This window comes from Rousettus aegyptiacus, unplaced genomic scaffold (genome assembly GCF_014176215.1).
Source record: "Rousettus aegyptiacus isolate mRouAeg1 unplaced genomic scaffold, mRouAeg1.p scaffold_m13_p_13, whole genome shotgun sequence".
Lineage (NCBI taxonomy): Eukaryota > Metazoa > Chordata > Mammalia > Chiroptera > Pteropodidae > Rousettus > Rousettus aegyptiacus.
Window position 1 is genome coordinate 15877302 of NW_023416288.1, and position 17096 is coordinate 15894397.

The 17096-nt window shown below is 36.2% G+C and overlaps 1 protein-coding gene across 3 annotated transcripts in view; it reads left to right on the forward strand.

The window, feature by feature from the left end:
* CDK14 (cyclin dependent kinase 14) overlaps positions 1-17096 on the forward strand; it is a 504271-nt gene that overhangs the window by 278649 nt on the left and 208526 nt on the right. For all 3 annotated transcript variants that reach the window (XM_036230328.1, XM_036230330.1, XM_036230329.1), the window contains one exon: positions 13046-13166. In XM_036230328.1, coding sequence (XP_036086221.1) covers positions 13046-13166 — 121 coding nt within the window. The remainder of the gene's footprint in view (positions 1-13045; positions 13167-17096) is intronic.

The window sequence follows — 17096 nt, forward strand, 5'->3', positions numbered from 1 at the left end:
CTCTGCCTTGAATACTTCCCCTAGGCTTTTTAATGGTCTTCTCCTTATAAGGTGATGCCCACAAGGACATTGGGGCTCCTCAGCACGGTCCCTAGTCATCTGCCCGAGTGTTGGAGAAGTTGTGTCGGAAACGAGTGCCTCACGTTCCTGCACTCGGCTCTTCATCTGATGCCACCATAAAAGTATCTCTTATGATGGCCTTTTGGCTCAGCTGGCCCTTCCCTGATGTCAAACACTGCCACAGCCATTCTGGCCTCCTTTGTCATTTGTCCAAGGGCAAAATAGTCATTTCTCTTAGGCTGTTTTTCTCCTCATCTCTCTGCCTAGTACTGGCTTCTGTGTTTCCAAAGTGAGCGTAACCCAAGGATGCTGGGGTTCTTGCTTACATCCACTAGCCACAGGACTGGGGCCTCTGGCCTGCGGTCCCAGTAAACAATCATAGCTCTTCATATTTATGCCAAAATATAGCCAACAGCCCAATATCAGTGCTCCCTATAGGATTTAGACAAGTTGGGCTTTACTGGTCCTATTTTCTGTAGGATAGAGAAGAGCTCTGGCCATATACCCTTTCATCAGTCCTCTGTGTTCCTGAAAACCTCTGCTCAAGAGCTAGGGGAAGCATTGGTGTCTTATCTTTGTATTTCCCCAGGCAGCAAACATCATTCTCAACGAAACCCAGAACCTCGGAAACTTATTAGCTCTAACAAAATGCGCACCCAGTTTACATTAAACCCTTTACTCTTTTTGAAACATCAAGATTCAGGTTAATTTCACAACTTGCCTCAGAACAGTGGGTAGGGACTTGCTTTACATTTATATAACAAAAATTCCATTCAGTTGGTTTTCTTAGATTAAAGGAACAGTCAGCCTCAGGGATAAATTCAAGTCTCTTCCTTTCATAAAACTGAATAGCTGGAAGCTTTGAAATGAGTGTTTTTGTATTTCTCCTCATCAGAGTTTTAAAAAAAGAATCTCTTGGGTCTGGACACTTCTTTCTATGCTTACGTCAACTCCGAGAGGCAGCTGAGGCGCCACGCCGTATAATAGGTGCCTGACAGCATCGTAGTTGGGGTCCACACTGGTTTAACACTTCTGACCCTGACATTCAGAAGTAGGGTTGCTAGTAAGTTGATCCCCTATCCAAATGGGGTTGGACAGACTTAGTCTTGTCTCGGTCTTGCATTTTCCAGAAGACTCGGTATTATATCAGGATGCAGAAGGAGTGGGGTGTGGTAGTAAGAAACGGTGCAATTATAAGAAATGATACTTGCTCATGGGGGGGGGGGAGGTTATAATATAGATGGAGAGATATACAGATAAAAAAGATGAATAAAACAATTTTGTACTTTTACTGCCAGTGAATAGAAAACGAGATGTAATATAAAAATTTGGAGATGTTGATTAAGTCTTAATGGTTTCAGTCATCTAAATTTTAAATGTCATATTAGATAAAGTTTAAGAAATTATGGGATTTGTTAGGAAAGAAGGTCTATCATTTACATTATTAAGAACCAGTAGCTTCTATGTAAATAGCCTTATGGTTTGATACCATTTTGTATCTTTTTTAACATATACGTGAGCATCATGAAGAGATTAAAGTATTTTATCTATGTTTTGGATTTACTTCTTACCAGAAAATTTGGATCATGAGATTTTACATGATTCGGTTTTACTCACATTAGGGTTTTAAACATTTTAAAATCCAGGGACAGATTTTCTATAAAAACCTGACACAATGTCCAAAGGTGTATAACAGGTCAAAGCAGAGGTGCTTTGGCTGGGGTATGTTGGGTTATTCTCCTTGTTTGCTAGGATGACATACACCTGCCATTGGCTCTGGGAACACTGTTTCAGGGGTTCAGGATAGGGGGCTGTTCTCACTGTATCTGTCAGTCCAACGGTAGGCTCACTATGGGACAGACACCATACCAGGAGCTGGGTGTAGAATGGCAAAGTCGACCATGGTCCTCCCTCCAAGGAGACTGCAGTCTTGTGTGGGGCAGGTGGAGCTGACATGGAAATGAATGGCTTGGGATGTCCATGCAAGCTCAGGGCTGTAGTCACTCGGAGAACAGAAGAAGGCCCATTAGTGGGCCAGAGAAAGGAGGGCAAGTCAAGGAAGCTTCTGGAAGACTTGACTAATATGGTTTTGAAGGATTAGTGGGAGTTCACAGCTGAATAAGGCATTCTAAGATATGAGACCATATTGTGCCAAGAAACTGATATGAAAGCAGATACTACAGTTAGTATGATAGGCTGCTAGCAGTTGGCTAGAACATAGAAAGGAATAAGATGAAACAAAGCTGAAGTAATAGCAGGAGGTTTATTCCTTGGAGTTTGGACCTCAAGATAAAGCCCATAGGATCCCCTAAGCTCTTTAGCAGAACAGTGAGTGACCTGATCAGATGGTGTTTTAATTAACGATAATAGCTGATATGTATTGGGTGTTACTATAGACCTAGTGCACGATTGAGCATCTTCCACGCATTTGTCATTTAATTCGCACAAATGCCCTGTGAGTCAGGTGCAGTCATTGTAACAGGGATCCTAGAAGGAAATGGAGGGAAACTCAAATGTGCTGATTGAGGAGAATTCAATGAAGGGGTTATTTCTGAAATTGTGGGCAGGGTTCAAGACATGAAACCCCTCCTGGCTAGCAATAGTGGGGAGTCTTTACTGCTCCCGCACTGCAGGAATAAGAGAGAAAATGATTCTGCTACCCACTCAGGAAAAGCAGTAGCCTTCCAAGGAGGGACTGCCATTTTCCTTCCATCTAGGAAGGAGCCGAGGAACAAATATATCACCCTCATTTCTTCCCTTCCTTGTAACTTTTGGTCAGTGTACCTCTCACTAACCAAACCCAACCTGAGGCCAGGGACTAAGGACTCTGTAGTTATAGACTCATTAAGGATAGCCTTTGGGTAGCGGCTGAGGTGAGTCAAGAAATCACACAGCTGGTGAGTGGTGGTCCCACCTGAGCCCACAGGGGGAGCTCTCTCACATCACATGGAGCTGTCTCTTCCTCAGACTGAAAGAGGAATGGGAAGGGCAGTGTGGCAGCTGGGGGACCAATTGAGAGTTCTTTCTAAGGTTCGGGACCCAGAAGAGTAAGTCTGAGGGCCCAAGGTGGCAGTGAGGACAGAAAAAAGGGAGTGGATTTGAGGCAGTGGAGGCAGAATGGACAGAACTGTGGACCTCAATTTCCTTCTCATAAGAAATGATATAAAACTGCAAGCAACAGACGAACAAGATGAACAAACAAAAAACTAATAGACACAGACAACAGTTTAGCAGTTACCAGAGGGAAAAAGGGTTGTGGGGAGGTAGATAAAGGTAAAAGGGGTCAAATATATGGTGACAGAAGGAGATTTGACTTTGGGTGGTGAACACACATTGCAATATACAGATGATGTATTATTGAATTATAAACTTGAAACCTATATAAATTTATTAACCATTGTCACCCCAATAAATAAAATAAAAAATAAAGAAATAATATAGACTGCCTAGATACTTTCCAACATGAAAGCTCTGTGACTTGTCTCTGCAGTGATTGTGATATATATTTATTTAATGGAGTTAATGTATCCTTGAAAATACTCCTCATATGCTCAATATAACTCCTTTTGGAGATTTGAAGTTTGTTTGCTACATTAATGATGCCCAACTCCAATTATAGGACAACCAAGATTGTAACCAAGTGTCACAAAACATCAGATCATCAAAATAAATGTGCATATCTTTTAGTAAACATTTTCTTCTAATTATAATTCTGAAATTTTGTACTGGCTACAGTTCTGAGACCCCAAAATATGACTTGACTTTTGCTCAAAGAGTATGATAAAAGAAAAATCTAAAAGTATGAGAGAAAATAATTCAGAAAAATTAGACAGCAACCATAAAATAACAAATGTGTGTGTGTATGTATATATATATATATATATATGTAATAATGATTCAGTATGACCAAAACCTGTTTTCCCTTGAATTGGCTCAATAATTGCCTCATTAATTTGAATTGATTCAGTTGGACGTTTACTGTTGGATGTAATTGCTTATTTTCATCTCATTGAATATTTTAAAAATTCACTTCAGAAAGGACACCTCAGAACTTTTTCTTTGTGTGTTGTCATTATATATCCTTCAGATTAGCTTTAACCACACCTAAGTTTGAGGTTCCTAAAAAAATGGGCCCTCAGAGGCCTGTAAGATTAATAGGCTTGCTCCCTACTCCCCAATTATTATTTTTTAAAATTTCTAACTCTTAAAGTTATCACAGCCTTCTGACTAACTGCTCCATTTCTAGGGCTCTTGCCACCCTTCGCCAATTTCCACTTTACAACAAAGAAGGAAACCAGCATATAGGAGCTGTTCTCATTTCAGCAAGCAGACCTTGCTTGAAGTTCCTGAGCATTTCTCCTGAGAACTTCCCTACCACATTTTTCTTTGAGGGCTTTTTGTATGACTGTTCTGAGGCTCCCTGGGCAACATTAGTCATTTCTCTTGAGTTTACTTGTATTTTTAGAACCTCCTTCCAGTAAAACCAGCTTGTGTTTTCTCCTCAGTTCTCTTTGCTTTTCCCCGCCTCCCTGTCCTTTACCCCACCCATCACCCTCTTTCACCAGGCTGACCTGTCACCATTCTTAGGACCCACCCAGTCCATGCCACTGCCCATCTGGGGCCCAGGAATATGTTTGTTCCATAATTCCCAGTCTTCTTGGGGAGGCAGTGACACTATCTGCATTCAGATCCTGGTACACCCACTCAGCACTGTGTGACCTGGGGCAAATAGTTTCCTTTCTCTTAAATTGGGATACTAATATTTGTACCACCTTCTAGGTTGTTGTAATGATTAAATTATATCATACATTAAAAAAACCTGAGAGCACCCTAACAGATTGTAACTGCTCTATAAATTCTCATCAGGTCGCTTCTGTATTATGAGTACTAGCATACCCATCGATTTTATATTTTATATCTGTTGTACGACTAGGTAAAGATATTGCCCTTTACGCATGTGTGTGTGTGCATGCGCGCGCGCGCGCGCGCGCGCACACACACACACACACACACACACTGGGGTGGTTTAGGAAGGAAACAGAAATGCTTTTCCCCTAAGCCTCCCAGAGGAACCTTCACCCTAACTTCTTATTTCTCTTAAAAGAAATAGATAAGAGCATATCTTGTCATTTCAAATGTCATGTGTGTATGATAGTTTCATCTTTATAGATTGGCTTCTTTCCTATTAAGTGCAAAACATCTGGCATAAAATAATTATTCTTACATTATTTGAACTAACTATAGTTGCAATTACTCAATAAATAACCATTTTAACAAATAAGGCATACTCACATAATATTTTGGTTATATGTTAATTTATAAACAAATGGCCTAAAAGTTCTGAGTTTTATGTCTTCATTTGAAATTTAGATTCTTATGATGAATTTAGTATGTTTTACCTTAAATTTTTAAAAATTGGAAACAAATCAGCATGAATATGGATATTCATCAAAATTGCCAATTTAGTCAGGTTATGAAATTCATTTTCTATAATGTGTTGTCATCTAGCCTTGGAATAATAACACCGAGTTCCATTAACTGAGAAGCAGAGACTAGAAAATAAAATGTAAACCAGTGAACTGTGAAAATGATGATATATTCACATATACTCGATTGACAATGATTTCGCTTTCTTTGCTAGCGCAGATGTGATGTGATGGGACCGTTGAGGTGGAATTATTTACTTTAAGGGCTTTTTAAAAACTCGAGCATATATGATCTTTATGCATTTAATGAACAAGATTTTGAGTAATATTTTTTTAGGATCACTGAGTCGTAATGCAGGCATACCTCAGAGATGTCGTCGGTTCAGCTCCAGACCACTGCCATAAAGCAAGTCACATGAATTTTTTGGTTTCCCAGTGCACATTAAAGTTATATTTACACCATGCTGTAGTCTCCTAAGTATATGTTAATAGCACTATATCTAAAAAGCATTGTATGTACCCTAATTAAAAAATAACATTATTGCTATAAAATGCATCTGAGCCTTTAGTGAGTTGTAATTGTTTCGCTAGTGGAGAGTCTTGCCTCAGTGTTGATGGCTGCTGGCTGATCAGAGTGATGGTTGCTGAAGGCTGGGTGGCTGTGGAAATTTCTTAAAATAAGACAATGAAGGTTGCTGCATTGACTCTTCCTTTCACAGACAATCTCTCTGTAATATGTGATGATGTTTGATAGCAGGCCTACAGTACAACTTTTTTCAAATTGGAGTCAATCCTCTCAAAACTTATCTCTGCTTTATCAGCTAAGTTTATGTAATAGTCTAAATACTTTGTTATCATTTCAACAGTCCTCACAGTATCTTCGCCAGGAGTAAATTCCATCTCAAAAACTACTTTTCCTTACTCATCGGTAAGGAGTAACTCCATCTGTTCAAGTTTCATCGTGAGATTGCAGCAATTCACTCACATCTTTAAACCTCACTTCTCATTCTAGTTTTCTTGCTGTTTCCACCACATCTGCAGTTACTTCCTCCACTAAAGTCAGGTTTCTCCAATTCCTGTTAATGTTCAGATTTTGACCCATGAATCATGAGTGTTCTTAATGGCATCTAGAGCGATGAATTCTTTCCAGAAGAATTTCAATTTACTTTCACAGATCATCCGAGGAATCTTTATCTGTTGCAACTATGGCCTTATCAAATGTATTTCTTTAATAAATAAGACTTGAAAGTCAAATTACTCCTTAATTTATGGGCTACAGAATGATTTCTGTGGTTGCAGACATGAAAACATTAATCTTATTTTACATCTTCATTAGAGCTCTTGGATGACCAGGTACACTGCTAATGAGCAGTAATATTTTGAAAAGACTTTTTTTTTTTTCCTGAGCAGTAGGTCTCAACAGTGGGCTTATAATATTTAATAAACCATGTTGTAAAGAGATGTGCTGTCTTCCAGGCTTTGTTGTTCCACTTATGGAGCCATAGGCAGAGTAGAGTTAGCATAATTCTTAAGGGTCCTAGGACTTTTAGGATGGTATGTGAGCATTGGCTGCACATGAAAGTCATCAGCTGTATTAGCCACAAGAGAGTCATCCTGTCCTTCGAAGCTTTGAAGGCCTGCATTAACTTTTCTCCAGCTTTGAAAGTCTTGATGGCATCTTCTTTCAACATAGGGCTATTTTGTCCACATTGAAAATCTGTTGTTTGGTGTAGCCACTTTCATGAATTAGATCTTCTGGAAAACTGGCTACAGCTTCTACATCAACATTTCCTGATTCACCTTTCACTTTTATGTTACAACATGGCTCCTTTTCATAAATCTCATGAACCAACCTCTGCTAGTTTCAAACTTTTTTTCTACAGCCTTCTCACCTCTCTCAGCCTCTGTGGTATTAAAGAGTTAGGGCCTTGCTCTCGATTAGGCTTTGTCTTAAAACAGTGTTGAGGCTGGTTTGATCTTCCTAAAACTTTCTCCATCTTAGCAATAAGGTTGCTTTGCTTTCTTACCATTCATGTGTTCATTGGAGTAGCACTTTTAATTTCCTTCAAGAACTTTCTTTTGCATTTACAACTTGGCTAACTGTTTGAAACAAGAGGCTGTCTTGGCTTTTGACATGTCTTCCTCACTAAGCTTAGTCATTTCAGGCGTTTGATTTAAAGTGAGAGACATGTGATTGACTCTTCTTTTCACTTGGACACTTAGAGGCCATTGTAGGGTTATCAGTTGGCCTAAATTCAATATTGTTGTGTCTCAGGGAATAGGGAGGTCCGAGGAGAGGGAGAGAGATGGGGATATTGCCAGTCTGTGGGGCATTCAGAACACACACAACTTTTGTCAGGTAAGTTTGCTGTCTCACATGAGCAGGGTTGGCGCTGCTCCCAAACAATTACAGTAGTGACATTGAAGATCACTGATCCCAGATCACCTTAACAAATAATAATAATAAAAAAAGTTTAAAATATTGTGAGAATTACGAAAATGTGACACAGAGCCACAAAGCAAGAAAATGCTGTTGGAAAAATAGTGGCAATAGACTTGCTCTACCTACCTTCGATTTGTAACACACACAGGAAAGTGCAATAAAGCAAAGTGCGATTAAATGAGGTATTCATGTACTTCGATGGACTCTGAAATTTTCTTTGTCTGAATTATGGGTCAGCATACTTTTTCTTAAAGAGCCAGTTACTAATTATTGTAGCCTTATGGGTCTGCTGTTTAGCACAAAAACAGCCATAGACAACATGTGAAGGAATAAATGTAGCTGTATTTCAGCAAAATTTATTTACAAAGACGAGTAACTACCTCAACAGGCTGTATTTTGCTGAGTCTGATCTCAGCCCCCATATTTTACATGCAACATAAGCAAGAGAACATAAGCGACTTAAAGAGACACACAACTAACTAGTGTCGGCACCATTATCAGGTGTTCAATTTTTTCATATCATAGGTTTTCAACATGTACAGACTAATGCTCTGACACACACAAAGAAGCACGTTTCTTATCTGTTATTCAGCCAAAGAATTCTGACTAATTGCTCAGACCACCATGTCTGTTAACTTCATTTAAAGCAGTATTTCCCAGAGAAGTATATTATTTTTATCTTTTATACAAAATAGAAAAAGTAAAACCTTCCTCTGCATAAAATTTAATTACTTGAATATTTCTTTTCTTGTTTAGAATGTCTGTATTAAAATGTTATGATCATTTCTGTTATTTAAAAAGAGAGATATTTTTAAAATTGTGCCCTTTAGGATAGCCATAAATTCAGCATAATTTATTAACTTTAAAAATTTTAAGATGATTAAATAAAATCAGGACAAAATAAAATCTTCTCTTAACATGTTTAAATGTCTTCTTGACTTAATTTTTTTTATTAGAATTGATTTTCAAAGATTTCTCTTATTCAGTTGGCTCTGAGAAGTGCAAGTCAAAAAGGGTTTTAGTATCCCATAAGAGTAGCTTTTAAAAAATAGAAGCCTGGATAGAAGCAAAACCAAAAATGTATCAGTGGAAGAAAGAAGAAAGAAGAAGATACTGTAAACTCAAAACTTTTTTCCACTTTCAACAACATCATGTGGTATTAAATGTATAGCTGACTCTTGAACAACGTCGGCGTTAGGGGTACCAATTCCCTACACAGCTGAAAATCTGCATTTAACTTTTGACTGCCAAAATCTTAACTACGGATAGCAAACTGTTGACTGAAAATTTTACCAATAACAAATAATCAATTAGCAAATATCTTGTATGTTATATATATTATATATTGTATTGCTGTTTGGGAACCTAAAACAATTACTAGTAAAATGCATTTGCTTCTGGACTCATGGCATACTCCTGTATTAATGATGCAGATGGCCATTTCAGGGACTTATGGTTGGGGTTGTGTCGAGTGCCTGCAGGACAACCTCATACCTGTGTCTGCTGAGGAGTTGTGTAGACCCAGATTTGAAGCCCACAGACAAATCCGAGCTGGAGATAAAATCTTGTGAGAAATCATCTATGGATGACAGTCAATAACCTGGGCCATCGGCCACAGTTACCCACAAAGCGTATACATTTGAGAAAGCCCTAGTTTGTATAACCTTGGACAAAACCAGTAGTAAAAGGGCAGATAGAGGAAGATTGCAGGAGACCATGTCACTCCTGTTAACTCAAAATGAAGGGAGTAAATTTAAAGGAAAAGAAGTGGTCAACAGTGTCCATTGTAGCTGAGGGAGCTATTAAGATAAGGCCTGAAGAGTCTCCATTGGTTGGTGCTGTGTGATTGGTCAGCTTAGGGTAAATATTAGAAGCACTGTCAGGTGATTTATTCTGTGTTCCTGTCAGAGGGTACAGCTAGGCCCAGGGTGGCAGCAGATGTTGCATAACCATCTTAAAGGGATAGGGAAAGGAATCCTTTCATTAGATAAGAGGTTAACTATAAAGCTTTGGGACTTTTCTGGAGAAATCTAAGATTCTGCTGTGCTTCATTGCCCAACTTTGGATAATTGGTATGAATGGCAAAACAGCAAAAGGTTTTACCATAGTTCAGGGTCTTTGATTAGTTAGAAGTGGTAACGTCTTAAAATTGGATATTCTGACTTGTGAAACAAGCCATTTTAGGTGCCCATAGCAACATACACCCTTTCAAATGCACGTGTTCAGCCAAAGCAGCAGTGAGCAGGTAACCTGTCCTCATCTGGTTAACATTTCACTTTGCTTTTTGACTTTTAATTCACACTAAACATTAATGCAAGAAGTTTTGATAATAACCTGTGAACTTCATCCTTTTTAAAAGGTAGTGTAGCTCTCTTCCTGTAGTGTAACCATAGCAACTGACAGGGAACAGAGAAAGAAATCTTTCACACATGCTGTGCTAATTAATCCTGTCCTACTGTTTTCCTTCAACTGGAGGATGCAGTGTAATAAATTTTGCATGAGTAAGCGTGTTTTGATGCATGAACTGTATAAATACATAGCAATATCTTTATAGATATATATTTATAAAAATAGTTATCTATTCCTACTTCAAAGTATACATTCTTTTCTTATTTTTATTTTTGGAGTCATCGTTTTAATAATTTGCTCCCTCTCTGAAAAGTTTTGGGATTTATTTATCTTTTTAACCAAACAGAAATATTTGTAGGGTGAAAACCTTTTGTTTATCAGTATACAAGATACTTTCCACAATACGCTATTTTAGTACTTTATTAAAGTGGAATGAATTTTTCTCAAGCAATGCAGAAGATTGTACCTAAAAAATATAATAGCATTCTTCAATACATGACACTGTTAAATGCAACCTACTTTAAGAAACTTAACACATTGAAAAGTTACATAGAAAGCTCATTTTCACTGTTGATCTGGGAATTTATGTACCCTATGTGAATGGAGTTCAGATGGTCCTTGATCTAAAAATGTGGGACAGAGGAAAATAATGTAGACTAAGCCTTTTCTATTTATATTTTCCAGAAATAGTTAACCAGCTTTAAAAACTTATGTACAGAGTGAACATAATTGACCTGAAACAACATATAATTATTTAGATTCATACTGTTATTTATAGGTCTTGTTCTCCCTTTAAAACAGGGAATATCATATATATATGATATATATATATGTGTGTGTGTGTATATATACACACACACACACACACACACACACATATATATATATATCATATATATATATCCTGGTATTCTGAGCTGTCAAAGAAAATCTCAGATGTTTTCATTCTCTTATCACCCCTCTGGCCTCAGTTTCTGTCAACGAGGCTTCAGGAAAAACAAAAGCGTCCAGCCTGAATATTTTTGGCATCTCATTTGCCTTTACAATAGCATATGGAACAAGTCAGAACTTATTTCAGGACGTATACTTAGCTCTTTGGTCTCCTTATAGAAAGATGCTTATTGGAGGAACTAAATCTTTTGATACAATTACTAAATTCTGGAAACACTACTATCCTGATTATCCTGTCTGTTGTTCAATTTTGCCTGAATTGAGATAGAAAAAACTTTACAGAGAAAAGATGAAAGAGATTAAGAAGTACAAATTGCCAGTTATAAATATAGTCATGGGGATGTGAAGTACAGCATAAGGAATATAGTCAATAATATTGTAATAATTATGTATGGCATCAGCTGGGAACTAGACTTATTGGGGTGATCACTTCATAAGTATATAAATGTCTAATCACTATATTGTATACCTGAAACTAATATAATATGTATATCAACTCTAATTGAAAAATAAACTTAAAGAAAAAAGAAGTAGAGGTCGTTATGGAAATCTGTCATCAAAAATACTTATTCTCTTCATGTGCATAAAAGTTGGGTACCACATATGTGTATATATGTTTGCATATAACCTGTAGATTTTAATATAGAATACTTATAAACATTAACAAATTTTTAATATGCTATTGGATTATTATAAAAACCATGCTGTAGAAAAAATCATGTTACTGTAATCAAAGCTGAATTAATTAGAAAGTCTTTGTCTCACCAGCTGTCCTATTAATTTTAACATTTATACGTAGTAAAGGGAATATCAAGTGTTTAATAAACAGGAAAAAAAAATCACGTTCCTAAGTAATACATAAAAATTTAAATGATCAGAACATTAAAATGAATATGTTATGGTAAAGTATTCTAAAAATGTAAGTGCTTTGAGCATCATAGTGATAATTACTTTACTATTGTCATTAATAAACATTCCCAGATAGGTATTACACAGATTTTTTTCTTTTAAAAAATAACATCTATAAGTTTTATGATTTTTAAAGAAATTATATATGCATTGTAGAAAATAGGAAAAATATCTTTTCTGTTATTTTTTCTATGCATAAATATTTATGGTTGTGAGGACAAACAGCACATACATTATAACTTAACATAATTATCGTGACCATTTTCCCAGTTTTAAAAAATTCTTAGAAAACATTTTAATTTTATTTAACTACTCCTTTATAATTTCTTTAGGTAGTTTTCAAACAAGTGTCCTGAATAATTTCCTGGTGAATGTTTACAGAACACTGAAACCAAAGAAGTTTTAAAAAAACCCTTTGAGAAAAGAGTCTTTCAGATTCACAATATGCATTAGAAAAATTAAGGGCACTGAGAAGTCTCGCTGTATGGAGACTTGTTTAACTTTTTAAACAATCTTTTCTCAAAAGCATTTGACCTTGAAATGCTTTCTAATGATACTTATTTATAACTCTCAAAGCTAGAGGTCCATGAAACATTCTTTGGAAAGTCCAGGAGAGGTCTAATCTTCTGTTTAATATCTAAACATTTGTGACTCATTTGTTTACTCTCCTGGGATTTTATTAGATTCATGATGCTTTATTATACAAATGATTTATTGGTTTGTAGCATATATTTGAAACACATAGACCGCAATATTTATCCCCAACCTTTCTAGTACCTTGACATTGTGTTCGTGATTCTGTATTACAATATCATGCTTGACCTTTTAAAACTGCGAACATTCAAATTTAAATTTCCTTTTTCTATTAGTGCCTATTAAAATTCTTTATGTTTCATGTAACCCACAGGTCTTGCAAGAGCGAAATCTGTCCCTAGCCACACGTACTCCAATGAAGTGGTTACCTTATGGTACAGACCTCCAGATGTCCTCCTGGGCTCAACTGAATATTCCACCTGCCTTGACATGTGGTGAGAAATGGAAGCTTTTCTCTCTAGCTAATCTATCTGTATTGTTTGGTCTGGGTCAAGCGTGGACAAACATCTTAACAGTCTGAATGAAGATTAATGGTGGAGGAGTGTTGGCTTGTATATGGCAGTAATGCTGGATTAAAAAAAAAAAGAAAACATGATTGGGAACATTTCCTAATCAGAGACTGAATTGCAGATGGTGTCTGGTAATGGTTCTTGATGGACGGGGCAGAGACATTTTTCTAACTGTTCGTACAGTGATTTTTCTCCCTAAGAGTCTCAATTTGTGGCTTTAATTTATAACAAGGAAGTGTATATCGCCAAACAGTAGAATGGGGTCAGAAGTAGTAGAAAACATGTTTAAACTTACAACAAAACTCAGATAAGTGGCCTGAAAATTTTGGTGTAATTTCAGGCACTAAATTTGGTGCAGTATACCCCTGAAAATTGTTGGTATTAATTATCAAAAATGAAATAAAACAATTACTTTCAAAAAGCATCACAAATTTAATTTCAAGACTTTCAGTTTCACATGATAGTTTAGTAAAACTTAAAAATCTATCACAGGAGGCCCAAAGACAAATGAGATTTAATGCACAATTATTACTAATGATAAAATATAATGAGTTCCCAGCCTGGTATGATCTAAATCAAATAAATAAGAGAATAATCTTATCTCTTGCACTCAGAAAAGGCTTACTTGTGACCATTGAAAATATTCTTTAATTAATAGAAATATCTCTTTTCTAGACTCACAATTGTGTTCAAAGCGGAAAAATTCACATAGCATGTGATTATTGTATAGCAGGAATCGTCTTCCATGAATGACTGTGCTCCCATATGCAGAATTCAGCTACATGTTCATATAATGTTTATGATCTCAATAAAACTTCAGCATGTGTTGTTTATCTTACTGCCATGTACTTACTTCACAGCTCTGCCCTCAGTAATGTGATGAGGCCTGGCTTCTTCCCTCATGTTTTTGATCCAAATATTTTATGGTGAGAAAACAATCAAGTTCCCTGTAATATAGGGTACAGTGTTGATTTTTTTAATTTAGATTTCAGCAACTCCTCTAGGAATGGGATTTGGGGATCTTTGAAACCACTGAAAATATAGATGATATTTTGTGTACACATGGAAATATTTATTTTTATGGAGTATAGATCTATAGCTTTCTTTAGAGCTATAAAAGAATCTTGGTCATCAGTCTAAGATCTATTGCCATAGACTTTGCAAGAATGCTTTATAATAAATCTGATACCATTATTGTAATTCATGTTCCAAAACTGTAAATAAAGATAACCATCTATCATTGAGGAGCTGAACTAATCTATTTTTTTTTTATCTTACTTCCTGGACTTTATTTATTTGCTTTGGACATGTTTTTTACACAATAAGATTTTTTTCCCCCCAAGTCTAGGCAGGGGCTTGAGCAAAAAAGATTTTTCTATCATTAATTGTAATGGAGAAAAAAATTAGAAATAAAAGCCAAAGAATACATCAGGATATCAGTTACTAACTTTCTCATTCCCTTCCTCCTTCCTGCCTTATAGTTTAGAGTAGGCTATGCAAATAATCATTACTTAATATTCTTGAGTTATGAAATATTTTTCCCTATTTTTTTGAGTATGGAAATTCTGGGTTGTTTTTTAGAGAGGTCAATTAAGGACTCTGCTATTAGAACATAGTTTGGAAATATTTGTGGCTTAGAGCCAGTTTTCTCTTAGTGTTTGGCAGTTCAGTTAAGACCTACTCTCATTCATAATCTGGAGAAGCTGTTTTTATACACTAGTGGCTAATTTTTCCCAAACCTTTAAAAGTGCTCTTTAAAGTACAAAGAACTACATGGATTGTGACTTGCCGTAAGTCTGTTTCTGATAGGTAATATTTGATTTCCTGCCTTTGCCCCCCAACCTTTTTTTCTTTCACGTGTGTGCATTTGTTCTCTTAAGGAAGAAGGCTTATGTGCTTTCAGAGACATAACGAAGCATAAAAAGAAGATTGTTATTTAAGAGAAAGAGAGGAAAGTTGATACAAAATAGTAGACCCCAAATGTTATTTTGTCTGCATGCCAGGCTTATTCATCAGCAAAAACAAATAGTGAATGCGTTAGCATTTTTCCCATGCTTATTGGCTCTTCATTTCCAAACCCTAAAATCTGGGTTATGTCTATGCTATGCCTGTCATTCTGAATCTGATTACATGCCAAGCCATTTTCCAAGAGCCATTTTGTTATTATCCTCTAAGCCAGGTAAAATGTACGTATTTTTTTTCAGTTAGAGAGACGTTTATAGGGCACTGATTTTTGCTGGGTATTCAGAGACCTGGAAATGGGACTATAATTGAGTTATGGTTCAGCTGCACCAAGGAAAAGTGCAAATATTAGCCCACAGACAATAGCGGGGAGGCAGGTGGCAGTGTTTTCAGGCTATTTTTACAATTCATTTACCATCCTGGGACAGTAGGGTAGTAACTAAAAACTAACGATCCCTACACAGTGTTACATTTTCCAGTTTTCTGTTTAAATAGCTGCAGGCAATAAAAATATTAATGAAGACACATATGCATTCACACTGGCAGCAAGCGATGGAAATCAGCTTCCCCATTTATGATTTACTGCTCTAGGTCTTCTGCACCATGGTGTTTGTGAATATACTGTGCAATTCGAGCACTCATCAAAAAAAGACAGTTTTTGATACTTTTGTCTCCCTCCATGAAGAAAGCTGTAAGCAGAGGAATAAAATGGGACATTGTCTCATGTGTAACTTCTCTTAATTTTTGGATTTCATAACTCTTTGAAAGTCAAGACATAGGAAATCATCTTTAAGCTTCTAAACCAAAAGGGCTTACCAAGTGCTGAAAAACACATTAAGAGAAGTGCAGATATGAAAAGCAGCTTAACTGTGTAGCTCCTCCCTTGTCAGGGAGTTTGGTTCTGGCTGTGGAGGTCATTGCTCTAACTAAGCTTTACATTCTTTTCTAGAAGCTCACAGATATGTTTAGAGAAGCATTTGTTTTCTAAAGCAGAAGGTCACTTGGGATTATTTTAAGAGATTGATTTTTAACATTAGGTGACTAAGTTATCTGTACTAATAAATAATTATCTCATCAAGATCGCAGTGCTTTAGTGAGAGGCCACAATATTTATTAGCACTACCTTGTGGTATCAGTTACAGTGCTCGCCAACATGGTGTGTGAAGAATGATAGCATGTCAGTCTCTTCCTTTTATCATCTGTTTAAAGGCTAATTAACATATTAGCCGTGCTTGTCAAAATGTGGGGCAAATCATTTATAAATAAGCCTGTCAAATATAATGAGATTGCATATTAAATCACCCTTTCCTCTATTACATCTCTGATTTAAGATTAAAATTAATTTATTTAACATTTTAGCAGCTGGGTGGTTAGAAAAAATTTCCATACCAGTCTTGATATATAGAAAAAAAATGTCATCATCAAAATTGATTTTGCATATATCAGAAAAGAAATTGCCTATTTATCGAGTATTATAAGGCCATTAACATTAGTTTTTATTAAATAAGCCTAATCACCATATATATTGGCAACATACAGAGTTCTACCATTATCCTTAATGATCTCTCTTGAACCAAGGAAATTTATGTAATAAAATAAGGTTCGTGAGGACTCAGGTTTATTTACCAGTGTTTTAAGAGAGAGAATCATAAGTGAATCCTACTATAGCCCCCACCCTGAAAATAAGTTTGTTCTATATGAGGTCCTGTCTTGAGTAATTGAGTAATAGTGGTAAAAATAACTGTCTTAAGTAATAGTAATAGTATTAACAATAATAGATACTTTTATTGAACACAAACTGTCTTCTAAGCTCTCCTATACATTTTATTTTTATTTTTATTCACATTAGAAAATAACTTTTAATTTATAGTTCTATAAAGCATATGAACTCTG